Here is a 17,492-nt window from a genome sequence, read left to right as displayed (position 1 = left end):
GGAGTTAGAGGAGATTAAGACGACAAGATTAGAATGAAGATGCTCCCTCTGGGAGGGGCTGTCTGTGTAAGGGGGTAATGATAATAGAAACGTCAGTTTCTTATGATCCTCTTCCCATTTGGAAATCTAAGAGGAGACCTCTTGACAACAAGGGGTGTCCGTGTCAAGTGAAATGAAAGTATGGCATAGTGAGGCAGACCACGCTTGAGATTGTAATAATAGTTTTCTACAGTCTGCTCACAACTTGTAAGACACTCAGAACTTCGTGCTCTATTTGGGGACAGGGATAAGGTTAGAGTTTAAATAAGAAGGACAAAGAATGTGAGGACCTCATGACAGGAGGGAGTGTCAGGGACCAGGAACATCAAAGATACCAAAGGGAGAAAATACAGTTTTATTATCACAAGAACTTCATGGTTACCATACAGTTCAGAGGCCTCTGCCCTCACTACCATGGCATCATGTAAGCATGTACTTGTACCCAGATCCAGATGCCACCCAGGGAAAAGGAAGAGGAAAGAGGGAGAGAAGAAGCCCTATAAAACTGAGTACTTACCCAAACGACTAAGCCTTGAACTGGACAGTGAAAATTCGATATAAACACTGGAATATGCCACTCCACAAAGAAGTCACTCAAGTGGACTTAAGTTTAACAAAATGGGTTAGAATCAGTTGCCTCCTTTCATCAGGCTGGGGGCTCAAGAACCCAGTTTAGTTCAGTTAGTGAGAAGAAAGTCCCCTCTTTGTTCTCAATAGTTTGTGAATGTCCAGTTTATTACCTATTACTCAATCATGAATATGACACAATCTCTAGCCTCAAAGAGGTCACTGCCCAGTAATGGACATATGAGTAATTACAGTGTGGAATGTGGAAGCAGGGCTGTGCCTAGTGTAGTGTGGTGGCACCAAAGAAGGAAGAATGAACTCTGCTGAGGGAGGGCAAAGAGGGAGGGCAAAGACAGTCTAGGAAAACTTTCCAGAGGATGTAACATTTACAAGGTGGTTGAAGGACAAATGGATTTTGGGCAGGTGGGCAAGAAGGGAAAGAAGATGCTGTGAAAAGGAACACGGAGACATCTTGTGCAAATGTAGAGGACATGAAAGAATGAGGGGGAGTGTGCATATGAGTGTGCATGTGAATGATGAGTTTTCTAAATACTCTACTATTGTTGGGACAAAGGGTGCCAGAATTGTGGGGCAGGGAGATGGAGAAAGAAGGCCAATGACAGGGAATGACAGGTATGCCCTGCCAAGGAGTATGGGCTTTATTGTAATATACTACATATACTACTCATATGATATATACCCATATACTACCCATATCATATTCTATGTATATAATACCATGATATATCACTAGACAAAAAAGGGAAACTATTAACAGATTTTAGGCAGGAGGTCTCAATGTTCAGATTGCCATTCTAGAAAAATGACTTGGTCGGCAGATTGGAGGATGGACAGAAGACACCACCAGGAACTGGAGTATCCATTAGAAGATATTGAGGTCATCAAGGAAGGCAGGGTCAAAAAGTCATGAGGATAAAAGGAAGGGAGAGATTAGGAAAACTTTTTTTGAGATAGAAATGACAGGAATTTCTGACCAGCCACATGTGAAAGATGAGGAAGAGACAGAGTCTAGGGAAACTGCGAGAATTAGGAAAATATCAATAGTCTTTGCTCCTCTAAAGCAAAGGCAGTAATAGGGATTCAAAGCATGAGAGAACCTTCATCAGGACCACTCCCCACCCTAGCTCACATCTCAGGGAGACACAGGCTTTCTTGCATTGCAAGTATGCTATTAAAATTGTACTGAGGGAAATTTTAAGTTAAATGCTGGCTGATGATCCAAGAAAATGCAACCCTGGAATTTTCCCCTGACACCTCATTTTGGTCTCTCTCCCCGCCCGACTTTAAGTGTGACCATTTTTGCAACAAAGGCCTCTTCAGCAATATTTTATATAGGTAGCCAACTTACAAACTTTATTTGTAACTCTAGAACCTATGAAGGGATTAAGAGTAGCTATTTGTCAGCAGGATCAAAACTCAGCTATGGATTTAAAAACAACAAAGGAATCTTACCCAACCAGTGCTTTTTGTTCACTAAATGTCAGAGTATAAGAGCTGTCTGACTTCCCAGAACTCACAGAAACATATAATTAAACTGCTCAGGACACTTTTAAAGGAAGCTGTCCTATGAAGTTGATAAGTCCACCAGCAAGGTTTTCAAGGGCAGCCTATGGGTTATAGAAAAAAAACTGGGCACTTGGATATAAAAAAAAGAAAGCAGGTATACACTGACAACTGTCTAATCAGAATAAATGTTCAGTGAAATGGGTTGAACGTTTTAAAAGCATGACAAAGAATTATATTTAAATGCATCAAGTAAAATAATCCCTTTAGAATTGTAAGAAGGCAACCAAGCCTCCCACCCCAGCCCTGAGGGTTGGCACAGCAGCCCTTTATTCCCACCCAACTCTGTCAGCCACCAGATTCAAATACAGAAGTGTGTTTTCATTCCTGCAGTTCCTCCCTACACCCTCAGCATTCAGGAAATGTGGCAGCTGAATGCATCTAGAATTTAATGAGCATTTTGCTCCAAACCAAGAAAAATAGAAAAATCATTTACATTCCACATCTATTTTCCAAAACGTCATTGAATATTGATTCAATCACAGTATGTGCATTTGCTAAGACAGTCATAATTTCAAGCAATGAAATGTTCCTTGCTCAATAAGCCATCAACTTTCTTCCACATTATTAAAGAACGGCCCATGCAACACAATCACCAGACCTGGACTCCAACGTTCAAGTAGATTCTGTATGAGCATGCTGCTTTGACCTAGTCAGTTTGCAGAATTAAGAGGAATTTCTTTTGGGTGCCCCTTTGTTCAGTAGACTTTGTGTTTTAAGGGTGTTGGGTTCTACAGATAACATAAAGGAAAAGTCAAAGATAGTCAAAATTACTGTAGAAAATCCCTTAGGAAGTATCATGTTGGACACTGTCCACCTCTCAGTAATTTCAGAACAGCACATTTTTTCCTCCTGTGTTGGACAAATTATGTTTATTTTACTGAAAGCCAGCTAAAGTCACTGACTTGCCACAAGACCAATGAATACTGTGTCACTTGAAACTCTCGAGCTTCTATCAGAGTGGAGAGATGCTCATACCACGAGAGGGAAGTGGGCCCTGAGAGTGACCTCCCATCTCATTCTCTTTTCGGGGCACATCCTTATTGAATAGAGCCAAGAGTGGGCAGAATCACTCCCACGCCTCAGCCTCTTAACTGTCTCTCTTTTGAACACATATGTTTGTAGGATGCAATGCTGTTCCATTTCAAAGTCCTTCCCTTCTCCAGTCTCAAGTTTTCTGTGCCTTCATCCTGGCTCCCAGCATTCCAGTGTCTCTCACTCTGGAACCCATTGAGTCAGTGTTCAATGCTGCAGTACTTTCTAACCACTTCTGCCCAATCAAAATCCACCAGTCCTACGTTTGAGTCCATCAGAGTATGACTAAGACCCTGATTTGTTAACCTGATAAACTTAATTCATGACACAGTATCAACAGGTGAAAATGGTTCGATGTATAGCACTTCCAGTGATATTCAGGCCTACATTATACTTTCTAAAGCCTTGGATAAAAGCAAAACCTGGACAAAGGTCAGTCAGTGGGTCTGTCTGTCTCTCTTTCTCTCTCTCTCAGACCCCTCCCCCATTTTTGCTTTGTCTTTACATATTTGATACTGAACTTATACCAAGATCTCTGAAGGGAAAAAATAGACGTAAAACTAATTCTCATACATGGTTTAAAGAACAAAGTTTTTTGTTTTACTTTCCAGCCTCATTTACCAGTACTCCAAACCATTTCTTTTAAGTAGAACACTTGATTCATGATGAAATTAAGTTTCTACCTGCCAAAGATTTTACACTAAAAGGAAAAAGAAAATATAGTTCATGCCTTAGCTAACACATGTTAGGTATTTTTTTCTGAGTATCATGTTTTTCTTAAAGGTCTAATTTATTAATATGTATATCATTTAGGTGAAAGACAGACTTATAGATTTTTTAAAATGTAATATTCACTTAAAATGCATTCACAGATTTTCCAAAACACTATTATGTATGTGTGTTTTCTCTCCATATCTTTCCAATATAGTAGGTGTCTATCATGAAAGAGAGCTTTTGTTTGCTTTCTACTAACAATTAGTAATGAATTTCAGAAAATGACATTTTTATTTGCTTTTGTTTTCAGAGTTGTGGTGATTTAAGGGGATTATTAATAACATTTTTCTATCCTCTAGAATTGCTCTGTGAAATAGTTTCTCACTTGTCCTTTCATCGAGTCAGGCAAATAAAGAGCAAAGGCAACATAAATTTAATCTTAATATACAAGATGAGGAGAACAATATTAAACAGATCATAATTTTTTTGTGTGAGTCCCCTAAAGCATGCCTTAAAAAGCTGCAGAGGGAACAAAATAGGGTACTGTGTGGACTGTCGTTGCCATCCAGCTCTGTGTGTGTGGTCAGGAAGTGCCATGATCCCAGCTAGAGATTTCACATCTGTGTTTCCATGAGCCAATGGACAGCATCACAGGAGCAGCTGCACATGGTGAAAGAAAATGTGCTGAAATGTGCTTTTCCTTCCAGTTCTGCCATGCAACCAATTATGTGACCACAGGCAAGTTACTCACCTCTCTGGGCCTCTGTCCCTCATCTGAAGGCTAGGAGACTGAACAGAGAGGCTTCTGCCGGTATTAGGAGTCTAGGAATTCCTGTGCTTCTCTAAGACTATGGGAGGCACTGAATGCACATGACCATCTAGCAGCCTGGTTTAGACTGCCCATCCTGGGACAGAAAAGACTGAGGACATCCAGCATCTCATATCACCCACTTTGGCATGGATCGAAACCACCAGCAAAAGTCATAAATTACAGCATAATGTATTGCACAGGTATGAATAATTCAGTGTCTTAGGGCAGCCTCATTATCGTGGTCACCCTGAAAAAGCTAGAAACAGTTGGCAAGGGAGCACCTGCACAGGGCTCAGCTCATAGTTCTGGGCTCTTTCTCATCTTTCAAGGCCATGTGTGACCTTCCTGGCTGCTTTGGCCATACCTGAGGTGCCATGCCTGAGAGTCACTCCTCATCAGGAAGGACATTCATTCACCAGGTGGCCTCAGGTATGAGCAGCCCACCTGCCTGCCTGGTTGCATGGAGAGAAGGCTCCTTTTTAGGCCCTCGAAAATTCCTGAAAGTTTCAGTTCTCTCTGTTTGATGCAGAGCCTTTTTTAGTCAGGAGTTAAAAATGAGCAGAAACTGAGGTTCCTTGGTCACTGTACTTCCCTTACTAAGTCACAATGAGGTTTAAAACACAGAAGTCTTACAGAGCTGAAGACAAATATAATCAGAGACCCCAGGAACAATACTTTATCATTTCCAAATAGCATTTTTAAAGAGCTTCATGAGCAAGATAAAATCCTAATATTGTTGGAGTGGGGGTTGGAGAGTTAATAAAACCCCAAAGAAGTGTGTTATATGACTTAACCAGTCAACTAAAGGAACAAAGATAATCAGAAAACCAAAATCCCTTACATCTTTATATTCTGAGGAAGGCAACTGATGTGACAGAAATAAATTCAAACCAGTTTCCCTGCAGATTATCCCATTTGAATATAACAAATCAATTCCCCAAACATGGTTGTCATGGCAGCCAGTACATATTGTCCCAGGCTCAGGCCCTCCCAGAGCCAGAAACATGTGGATAAGAGGTACCAGACAGTGAAGTGAGGGCTGGTTTCTCCCCTGGTACTTCTCTCTTAAGGCTTCCACTTGTGTCCACACAGTGCTGGGTCACCTATGTGACCTCAGGCATGGAGGCATGAGCTGGTTCAGTGGTCAGAGCCCAGAACAAAACAGGGTAGGCCTAGTGAGAATGTGGCAATAGACCTGTCCTAATGTGTTAATTCATGTATCATCATTATTTTCCTTGTCATTTTAGTTTCATAGGGAATTGTATTTGTTCAGAATTGACTCTTTTGCACCCAGATGCACACATTCATTCCCATTAATAACTGAAAACTGACCCTGAGAATTGTGTATAGAAGGTTTGTTGGAGAAAAAAAAATGCAGGGCTATAGTGGATACAGTGTTGTTCCCTTCAGATTCCCTCTTCACAGTGGATGCTGCCAGAAATATCAACAGCTCCCAGTCCTCAGCTGTACCCCTCACCCGAGTTGGCATCCACTTCAGAGAACTGACTCCGCCAAAGTCACGCTCCTTCCCGGGGTGGCATGCAGCCAATGACGGCCGATGTGGAGATACAATTCAGCACAACATTCCAAAAACTTCCCAGCTCTCCATTTCCCAGAGGACCAGCTTAGGCCTCTGTTATAACCATATTGCTGTTCAGTGTCTCCCTTGCTTGATTCTACCTTCCTCACTTTTTTCTAGGTCTATCTCTGGTAAGAACTCTTCAACAAACTTTCCATACACAATTCTCAGAGTCAGTTTTCAGGAAACCCAATCTAAAATGAGGACTAATGAACGTGAGTGGGCAAATCCAAACTTGGCAAGCCAAGTAAACCTTGGGTTAACAATTTTTGAAAATGATTTGCAATCGATTCAAACATGTTTACAATTAAATGTTAGCGAAGAAAATTAATTTTTTCAATTATATTCCTATATTCACCCTGTACTAGAATACAAGATTATTAAACCTCTGAAGCAGAGAAACAAAAATACCTTTAGCATATGGCCTCCCTGTAAGAACTGTGGAGGAGAACGTCACATCTGGTGAGGTACCTGTGACATGCAGGAGGGACCTACTCCTCAAATGTGTACCTTAAAACACCTTCTAGGTAATAAAGCATCTGTTGGCGTCTGGCACTCTGTTCAAATCACTGGTTACCCAATGGGAGCCTCTTACCTCCAGGACCAGCCACAGCTGTCCCCCTACACAGTGATCCGCTTTGTAAAACATCCCATAAAACTTTACAACATTGGGATGATTAGGAAGGAACTGCAAAATGTTGTATTCTGCCTCAATTTCTTCATCCATATCCTAAACAGGGTAGAAAAATGCAAGCTGGATTAAATCTAATATGTAAAGGTTACAGATATGATATCATGCTCAAGTACTTAGTAAAACATATTTACTAGGTATTTTCAAACTCATTACCATATCTTCAAAATATCTAACAATGGACATTCAGATATCAACCTATACCTTCTATTATTACATGATTACATTCTATTATTACAACCTATACCTTCGATTATTACCTAATTATTTTATCTATAGTGTTTGTGATATTCTTTTTTCTTTAATAATACTATCACAAATATCTGTTTTATTGAAAAGTCTGAATTTTCAAAGCAGTTAAGGAGAAGTTGCTTGAAGGGACCTAACACAGAATAGGACATGTAAAACCTCACTGTGCAAAACAGCATACAGCATTATAACCTCGGTGCTCTAAAATAAGATGTCAGCCTAAGATGATCAAATCTCACAAGCCTGGGTCACTTTGTAACTTACGGAAAGACCAGGTAGTAAAACATATCACTGTTTCCAAGAGAATAACTTTTGAAGATCCCAGTGGTCCCAAACCAAAACAACAGTAAAATGGACAAGAAACAAAAGTCAAGGGAAGCTTTAACTCCAAATGGAGTCCCTTCATTCAGAGAAGCTGACAAATCATGACCCATTTTGAGATTTCATGCCAGGTTTCATGAAAATTAAACCTAAAATCAAGAAAAGAAGTTGAAAACTTAGTGTGCATAAAACACCAAATTCTGGTTATAATTTACAACTGTTACTTACACTGATTGGATCCAGAATTTTCACTGCAGCCAGGCTCCCATCTCTCTTGTTAGTTACCTTGTAGACCTTGCCATAGGTGCCTTTACCAATGGTCTCTATAATTTCCCAGGTGTCCGTGGGATCTGGAAGTGATTCAAGTCCAAGCATCATAGGATTATAGTGAAATAATCCATACAGATGTTTCCTGGTAGGGAGAATAATTTGTTATGTGCAACAGATCACAGAACTGGGGGCAGTGAACTTTTGAAACAAAAAGATTTTTATTTCTAAACCAGCAACCTAGTGTTACTTTTTATTTTCTTCCTCTATGTTAAATTTTTTGAAAAAGAACTTGAACCCTCCTTAAGAAATGGTAATAAAAGATAGAGTCGAGGAGTAGCATGGTTCTGAAACATCCTAAAAACATGATTCTAAAACTGGAAATTATGTACACACCACAGGAGAGAGTAAAACGGCCAAAGAGGATATTCTGGTCATGATTGGACAGTTGTCTTGATAGGCTGCTGAATGGTGGCTGCTGCCAGGGAAAGTGGCTGAAAACAGTAAGTCTAACACCTTTGTCCCTAGGTTATGGTAACCTTGATGAGGGCTGCCTGATAGCCACTGGAAGCTAATCCCCAACATCTGTGTACAAAGTCTGGGCTGCTAAGAAGGAGGTTTGGTGCATGTACCAAGCATTAGTCAGTGTACAACACATATTGCTGCATAGGTCTTGGGGCCTACAAACATTAGCCACGCTCAGACCTCATCCATACAATAATACCTAGTGTGGGAATCACACTGAGGGGTTAACCAGGAGCAGCAAACTCACTTTGCCTTAGCAGTACTCTATTTAATAAGGACACAGATCTTTGGAGTTTGAGTAAGTATCAACAGCAAGCTTGGCAGGCAAAGTCAACCAAAACTGATCCCAAGAAAAATCCTCTCCAAGTTCGGTTGCTCTCAGGCTGGGTGTGAGGTCCCATCTCTGGTCTGCTTCTAAACCCCAGAGGAGGGACAATCAGGCTCCAACAACAAGAGCCACCATATCCAATCCCCACACTGAGGCTTCGTGTCTACCCAGGGTGAGCACTTCTGACTCATGCCGGGCATTCCAATTTGCACTTCTAATTCGAGTTATTTTCTACACTGAATTCTCCCAAAGCAAAGCCTTTGACCTGGCACAAAAATTCACTTCTTTTCTTTACCCTGTCTGATGAGAGCATTTCAAAAACACTGAACACCATTACAATCAAAACACAAAAACAACAACAAAGGGGCCTACAGCCAGTTCAGCACCTTAAGGGCCCAGGCAAAGCCCACTATGGGCTGAGGCGGGATCCTCAGCTGGTCAAACAACCCCTGCCTTTCATGTGCTGGTTTCAAGATTCTCAGGAACTGCAGCCTTTCCGCCTAGCCAGTGTTTTATAAAGTCAGTCTTTTTCACCACGTGCTTCACATCTGTGCCATTATCTGTACATCATCGTGCTATTAGTTACAAAATACTTTTAAATAACTTTCCTTTTCAATTAAATAAATGTCTTTTAAAGGCACTTTATAGTATTATCCTCAATGTAAAACCAGTATCATTTACCATAGATCAAAATTAACTGCAAAAAGATGATTAAAAACACTAAAGAATTATTCAAGCCCAGCCCGATACTGCTGCCCCTGGGCTCCAGCCTAAGGTTACTGTTTTTCTTAAAAGGGGAGATCATTTAGTGATGGAGAGGAATTAAATGCTGGCAAAAACTTTTCCCTTGATGTAATCAGAAGACCTGAAAGAGAATTAATTAGCAAAGGAATAACATTTGTCATGGTATGACTCAGTGTTCTTTACTGTGAGATCCCCAAAACCTCTTGACAACCTGAGAACACTGTGCCAGGCTTAGCTTTTATAAGAGCAAAAAGTAGGACCAGCTGGGAGTGCTTGCTGGTCAAGGCCAGATAGAAGAAAGCACCAGAATAAGACTCCATTAGTCTAAATGTCAATACCTTACACTTAAAATATGGCCCCTGTTCCCCATCAGCAGGGATACCTGCACCTGGCCTTAGCACTAGAACACAGTACTGCTCAAGTCAAACTGCCTGCAAAAGCCTGGCCCTGCCTTGGCCAGCATGAGATTTGGGCTGGTTACTCATCTCTGTAAGCCTCAGTTTCTTTACCTGAGTCATGGGGCGGCGGCTGCTAGCTACTTCACAGAGCAGCTATTAGGATAACAGAATCTAGTAAGCATAGTGAGAGCTCAGCAAGTACCATCTGTCATCACAACAGCACAGCACCAAGCTCTGCCTCAGAATAGACAAGGCTTAACAAACACCCTTTTTGTTATATGTCACTTTTAACCACGAACTCAATGAGTTTTGCTCCAGTCAGTTATTAGTTTCAGACACATGGCTGAATTTGTCTGAATCCAGCTACTGAATTCCAATGTGTGCAAATGAAATTAAAACACAGAATGTGGCAGCAGGAGAGGACCTTGGAGGCCACTGAATCAAAACTCCTTTGTTAAATTTATCTCATTAGCATGCGGACACATAAGCAGAGGGAAGTGATGCAGTTCTGGCTGAGGTAGGCTGGGAAATGAAGCACCTGCCCTGTGCCCTCCATGGGAGCCCGACAGGGTGATCAACCATCCTGGTTTGCCTCAAGCTGTTTCTGTTTTAGCACTGAAAGTCCCATGCCTTGCTAAACTTCTCAGAGCAGGGCAAACTGGGACAATGTGCCACCCTAGCTTCTGGGACCTTCCAAGGACATGCACCTCCTCAGAGCGTTTTAAGAAAACCATCAATTAAGCACCCCCACCTCACACCCCCCGTTATGGGTTGAACTATGTCCCCTCCCCAAATTCATATGTTGAAGTTCTAACCCCTAGTACCTCAGAATGTGGCCATATTTGGAGATTGAGCCTTTAAAGAGGTATTAAGATAAAATGAGATCATATGGGGAGGCCCTAATCCAATACAACTGGTCCTTATAAAAAGAAGAGACAGGGCACAGACAGACACAGACGGAAGATCAAACACATGGAAGCTAAGTGCCCCACAGACCTACTCAACAGCAATCTCTGCTCCTTCTAAATGAGAACAACTCATTCAGAGGATCCAGCTACAGAGGGCACCAATGATGGGTGGGCAGAAGGCAGACCAATCAGGTTCTGCCACCATGTCCATCACATACTCTCTGGGCATCCACAGACAAGGTTAAATAAAGGTGCAACAGAGCAGGTGCACTGCATAACAGCATTGCCTGGCTTCTGTCTTTAAAATCAATACTTGACTCTATAAACTCTCTGAGGATTGATTAAACAGTCATCACAAACAGTAGCAGCTTATACAGGCCTATAAAGGTGGTGATAATCTGGTCTTGGGAGGCAGCTGGAGCAACCCTTTTGACAGCCAAAAAGCTACCTCTGGCCAATGTGTTAACCTTGAGGGTAGACTAAACTTCTGCCTGTGTCTGTGTTTGGGGCATGGCAGAGCTGGGGCTTCATGGAAGTAGTCTGGGTTGACCCGAGAAAGGATTAGCAGCAGTTTGGAGTGAGAGGGACAATACCTGGAAACTTCAGAACTCTGACCCTCAGAAGTCCCAAGAGAGGCACTTGGTCTTCTTACAGTCCCCAGAAATGGGGGTTTCATGCATTTATTTAGGCATGAAATAAACCAGTAGCCTCAGGAGACTAGAAAATTCAGGTTACACAGGTTACAGGTTCTACATTCATTGAAAGACAAATAGGAGGACTAGGTCTACCTAGGCAGAGGTGGGTAAGGGCAACTGTCTGTGTGTGGGAGGCTCACGTAGTTTGCAAACCAATCAGAAGTCCTACTGGCCCAGATGTGTCTGTGTGTGCAGCTGTTCTAAAATATAGATCTGGTCAACACTCTTTGTTGTTGCATGTTGTAGTATTTCGTAAGTCAATGCCACAAATGTATTTCTCATCAAAGTGCCTACTCTCTCAGAGCAAGATTCTGATGTTCCCCATATTCCTGTGGCACCCAAAACCTTCCACTACCAGGAATGCCAAGTTATTAGCAGGGCAAAGCGGGTATCACCTAGGAAGATATTCCTGGTTAGTAAATAAGAGCAATTGGGTATTAAAGGAATATATTTGCCTATCTTTGCTCACACATCACCAAATATCTAGGAAATACCCAAACTTCTCATTACTTAGGCCACTATCAGATAGATGATAGGTAGGTAGGTAGATTTTTTTTCTTTTTTGTTTTTTGACACAGAGTCTCACTCTGTTGCCCAGGCTGGAGTGCAGTGGCACAATCTAGGCTCAGTGCAATCTCTGCCTCCTGAGTTCCAGCAGTTCTAACTCAGCCTCCCGAGTAGCTGGGACAACAGGCGTGCACCACCATGCCCAGCTAATTTTTGTATTTTTAGTAGAGACGGGGTTTCACCATGTTGGCCAGGCTGGTCTCAAACTCCTGACCTCAGGTAATCCACTGCCTTGGCCTCCCAAAGTGCTGGGATTACAGCTGTGAGCCACCACACCTGGCATGATAGATAATTTAGTAGAATACTTTATCCTTGTGGTACCTTAGAAGTTAAGAACAATTGTGTTTTGCTTGCCTTTATTCTTCTTTCTTTTTAGGAAGCAAACTAAAGGGCAGGGGCTGTATCTCTCTATGGCTCTTGACAAGAACAAATGCCCTTAACATGACCTCTCTTTGTGATTAACAACAAAAGGGCTGGTCTTGCACCACCAGAGAACAGCTGAGCTCCAGATCCACTCCCACCGCCACCCCAAGAGAGTGGTAAATTGCCCACATATAAACATCACACTATAATGAGTAGTTTCACATATGGCTGTAAACTGATGTCCCAGCCACTGCTTTATCTTACCAGGATTGAATGTCTACAGACTTCCATCAGAGTGTGGTTTCAATTATCAGCAGAGGACATACTTTAAGCCATGAAATAATCTGTGGTTCAGTTTTGTCAAACATTACACCATAGAGATTTTGGACTCTAGATTTCTAGCATCACAAAAAAGATAGAACATCGAACATTCTGTTTCCTCATGCAAGAACACCTAAGAAACAGATTCGCCAAAAAAATGAAACCTGAATCTGATCAAGCTTCTAGATGGCCAATTTACAGAAACAACAAAGGGCAGGGCAACATGTTAAACACCATGGAGGTCAATAAGCAAAAACTAGACTGTAAGGAACTCTGCAAGACCAATGACCCAATTTCCTCAGAAAATAAATTGCAAATAAAAATAAATAAATGGAAAAGGGTAACCTTGGGATTAAAAGAAGCTTAAAATACATATCAAATGTGAAATAAAGTATGGATTTACACCATCAAGCTAAAAAATTGTAACATTTATGAGATCATTAGAACACTGACTAGTTATCTGATATTAAGAAAGTATAGTTAATTATGTTTTAGTTGTGATAATGATACAGACAGGAGGTAGGGAAATACTGGGTAGAAGAGGATGGTTCCCGGGCAAAGGCCCCACCCTCAAGTCTGGAAACCAGGTTCCTAAGTGAGAACAGTTATCCCTGTTTTCCTGCCCAAATGTTGCCTTTTTGACCTTCCTCACCCCTCCTATTCTGTGCCCAAATAAACCCTAGACCTCTGCTGGTAAAGAAGCAGCTGGACATTGACAGAAGAAGCAACTGAACATTGGACACTATGGATAGATGTGGATTAACTTCAGATGGGATGACTTTGGAGAGGAGCCCAGCCGCAGGCGGCTGGGCCTCAGGGAAAGATCACCTTCTTCCTGCTCCATCCCCTTTCCAGCTCCGCTTCTGCTGAGAGCCACTTCCACTGCTTAATAAAATTCTCCACATTCATCACCTTTCTAAACTTCTGTGTGACCTGATTCTTCCTGGACTCTGGACAAGAATTCAGGATGCACTGGGTGCAGAAACCCAGAAAGGCTGTCACACTGACTCTTCACTGAGCTGTTTAACACCTAAGCTGTCCACAGGCAGCAAAGCTGAAAGAGCATTAATTGTAACACACCCCTAGACACTGCCATGGGGCCGGAGCCCAAAAGAACTTGCCCTGGCCCAGACACCTGCTTGCCTGCGTGCTCCTTCCCATGAGGGGTTGAGCCCAGTGGGTTCCAGTGAGTGAAGTTTGTCACTGCCAGTGCCAAAGTGGCTGGCTGGACCCAGAGCCGGTGCATTCCAGTTCCCACCTGCGAAAGGGTCAAGAGAAATTGATCTTCCATCTCAATAATTGTATTTGTGGTTATGTTTTTTAAAAGTGTCCTTGGGTCTGGCATGGTGGCTCACGCCTGTAATCCCAGCACTTTGAAAGGCTAAGGCAGATGGATCACGAGGTCAGGAGTTCGAGACCAGTCTGGCCAATATAGTGAAACCCTGTCTCCACTAAAAATACAAAAAATTAACCAGGTGTGGTGGTGTGTGCCTGTAATCCCAGCTACTCAGGAGGCTGAGGCAGGAGAATCGTGTGAACCCAGGAGGCAGAAGTTGTAGTGAACCAAGATCGTGTCATTGCCCTCCAGCCCGGGTGACAGTGCGAGATTCCATCTCAAAAAAATAAAAGTGTCCTTATCTTTTAACAATACATAATGAAATGATATGTCTGGAATAACATAGGAAAGAAGAAAATAACAATGGGTACACTTGAAACAACATTGGTCATGTGGGGATAATTATTGGAGCTGAGTATATGGGGTTGCATGATTAGGTTCTGTTTACTTTTGTATGTTTTTCCATTTCCGTAATAAGGTTTTTAAGACATCTGTGTCGTTAACCTGTAACAGTATATATTCTGGTATTCATACCCATGGTGAATCCCATCTCCCCGAAGCATTTCCCCACCACCCCCCTGAAACTACTCTAAAAAGTTACTAAGTCTATGTGGGTGAGCACTTTGCTTGTGTAAGAAACAGTAAACCACTAACATAAGACCAACAAAAACCAACCAGGCGTTTGACTCATATTTCTTCTTTTTTATCCTCACTCTATGTTAGATAATTTGAGTGAAAAGAAGTAAATATAAAGCACCCACACTCATATTGTCAGAAATTCACCTTCTCAATCCACTTCTTGCTTACTGAAATACAGTCAGTCCCACAATATGGCTGATGTCCCAGCCCAAACTGCCGCTAAATGCAGAGCTATAGTTACGAAAAACTACTGAACTGCTGAATGGTACAAGGAAAATCAATAGTCAGAAGAATACAAATGACTTTCTTCTTCCCGTCCAACTCTTGTTCCTTCCTTCTGAAGGAGGAAAAGAGAAAGAAGATCAACACGCAGAAACTGAGATAAACAAAACCACTCATCACTACAAAGCTGTGATTTTTCTCATCCTGTCCCTGAAAAGAAACTGCCCACTGGCATGAAGCTACATCTGCCCAAGGCTAAACAGAGTCACATAAAAGAAGAGAGAAATATGCATTAACTAGCCCTTAAGCAGCCAGTGAAAGGCCTAGAGGGAAAATGAAGAATAGTCTAAAGTGGGCCTTGGGGTTAGCAATAAAAGGAATCAAAAACGAAATTTCACATGGTGCCCTTAAAACTGATGTGTTTAGTGAAGAAGGAAAAAAAAACCTAAAAACAAAGGAGAAAGGTGCTCCTGATAAATTTCTGATCATTCACCTGTATCTTTTCAGAGGCCCTAGGAGCTTATTTCCAACATTAGGTCAAAAGCAATAGATGAACTCAATTCTTCAGGGTTGCAGTGAGCACTAAGCATGCTCAGTCTAACGTGTGGCTGATTCTCCCATGTCTTACTGCTCATTCCTTGCTGCTTTGCCCATCACCTCTTAAGATTAATCAGAAATGATACTTTTTTCAAGGTGACTGTACACCATCTATACTTCTTTCAATAACAGGTCATAAATTAGCCAAAATTTCCATAAGTTATTTATTCATTAAGTTAATAGTTAATAAATGCCAATTTCATTCAAGTTACACTAGGTTCTACCAAAAAATATAAGGAGGAAGAAGAAACTGAGCTCTGCTCTGGAGGTTCCAAATTTGTTTAAAAAAATTTTATGACTTCTGGGATGAGATGGCAAAGTGAAGTCAAGTATCTTCTCTCCCAAAAACAAAATGAATGAACAACACTAAAATGGAAACTTGAAATCCAGCAAACAAATCAAAATATACTAGCAGTAATCAAACAAAAGAAGTGATATAACTTCGTGCCATAATCTTTGAAGAGTAGCAGTCAGTGAAAATGATAGATAGAAGATCCCAGGAATCACACTGCTCAAGCAGTTCACTCTCTTCTCACGAGTGTGATGGGATTTTTGATATGGTGAAGGAACAAAATATTGAAAAATCCCAGCAACACTCCCTGTAACTGCCTGATGGGTTCTTCCTGCCTACTGCACAAACAAAATCAATTCATGGCATTGCAGTAAAGAAAGTTTGACATGAGGCCAGCCACACCACGTGGGAGATGGAATTATTACTCAAATCAATCTCCTCGAAAGCTTGAAGGTTAGGGGTTTTTCAAAGGCAGCTTGAAGAAAGGGGTGGGAGTGGCGAGGTACTGGGTACTTGCTGCTGATTGGTTGGGTCAGAGATGAAATCACAGGGAGTTGAAGCTGTCCTCTTGCTCTGTGTTGCTGCTGGGTGGGGCCACAGGAGGAGTTGGTCATCCATGTGGAGCCAGGTGTCAGACATGTCAAAAAAAAAAAAACCTGAAAAGATATCTTAAAAGACCAATCCTAGGTTCAAAAATAGTGATGTTATCTCCAGGAGTAATTGGGGAAGTTGCATATCTTGTGACCTCCGAAATAATGGCTGGCAATCAGGTTTGTCTACACCTTAGCAGAATTCAGGCTCCTCTCCTTCTAGCCTGGTGCTCTCTCATTAGCTTTGCAAAGGCAGCTGAGTTTTGGTGAAGGGCTATTATAACTATAAACTAAATGTCTCCTAAAGCTAACCCAGGAATAACTGAAGGCAGCTTGAAGGCTAACGGCACTAGAGGGGTTGGCTAGATCAAATCTCCCCCACTGCCGTAATTTTCTCACTGATATAATTTTTGCAAAGGCCATTTCATCTCTATTTAGAGAAAAATAGAGAAGGAAAGACAGCAGCAGGAAAATGCGTCTAGGTTCATTCACTGATACATTCAATAAGAATTTATTAAGAACTTTTTACATGTATTACTCAACACTAGGCTTTTTTTTTTTTTTTTTTTTTTTTTTTTTTTTTTTTTTTTGAGACAGGCTCTCACTCTGTCACCCAGGCTGTAGTGCAGTGGTGTGATCATGGCCCACTGTAGCCTCAACCTCCTGGGCTCAAACAATCATCCTATCTCAGCCTCCCAAGTATTAATAGCTGGGACCACAAGCGTGTGCTACCACACCCAGCTAATTTTTTTAGTGGGGTAGAGAGTAAAGACAGGGTCTTCCCATGTTGCCCACGCTAATCTCAAACTCCTGGGCTAAAGCGATCCTCCTGACTCAGCTTCCCAAAGTGCTGGGATTACAGACATAAGCCACTACGCCTGGCCAATACTAGGCTCTTAAAAGGAAGTAGGAGAAATAATCAGGCTCTATTCTAAAACAAGGAACATTTCCAAAACCATGCTCTAGGAGTTGCCTATCAGGTGGAATGACCCTAAACAGCACATTAAATGACACTTCAGAAAGAAGAGTAAAGCTGATATCCATCAACTGTGGCTGCCCCTAACACTCAGAAACCCACAAATCTGAGGGAAAAATTAACAACTCTCAGAA

General features: G+C 41.7%; 1 protein-coding gene across 3 annotated transcripts in view; it reads right to left on the bottom strand.

Moving 5' to 3' along the window:
• The window catches only part of LOC105483262 (myosin IIIB), a 520,975-nt gene that overhangs the window by 452,323 nt on the left and 51,160 nt on the right, over nt 1-17,492 (bottom strand). For all 3 annotated transcript variants that reach the window (XM_071072912.1, XM_024793234.2, XM_071072911.1), the window contains exons 2-3: nt 7,819-8,002; nt 6,925-7,059 (exon numbers count right to left, since the gene is read on the bottom strand). In XM_071072912.1, the coding sequence (XP_070929013.1) occupies nt 6,925-7,059; nt 7,819-7,968 (285 nt within the window). In that variant the 5' untranslated portion in view covers nt 7,969-8,002. The remainder of the gene's footprint in view (nt 1-6,924; nt 7,060-7,818; nt 8,003-17,492) is intronic.

The sequence above is a fragment of the Macaca nemestrina genome, chromosome 11 (genome assembly GCF_043159975.1).
Source record: "Macaca nemestrina isolate mMacNem1 chromosome 11, mMacNem.hap1, whole genome shotgun sequence".
Lineage (NCBI taxonomy): Eukaryota > Metazoa > Chordata > Mammalia > Primates > Cercopithecidae > Macaca > Macaca nemestrina.
The sequence above is the reverse complement of the archived record's forward strand: the minus strand, read 5'-3'. Positions and strand labels throughout refer to the sequence as shown.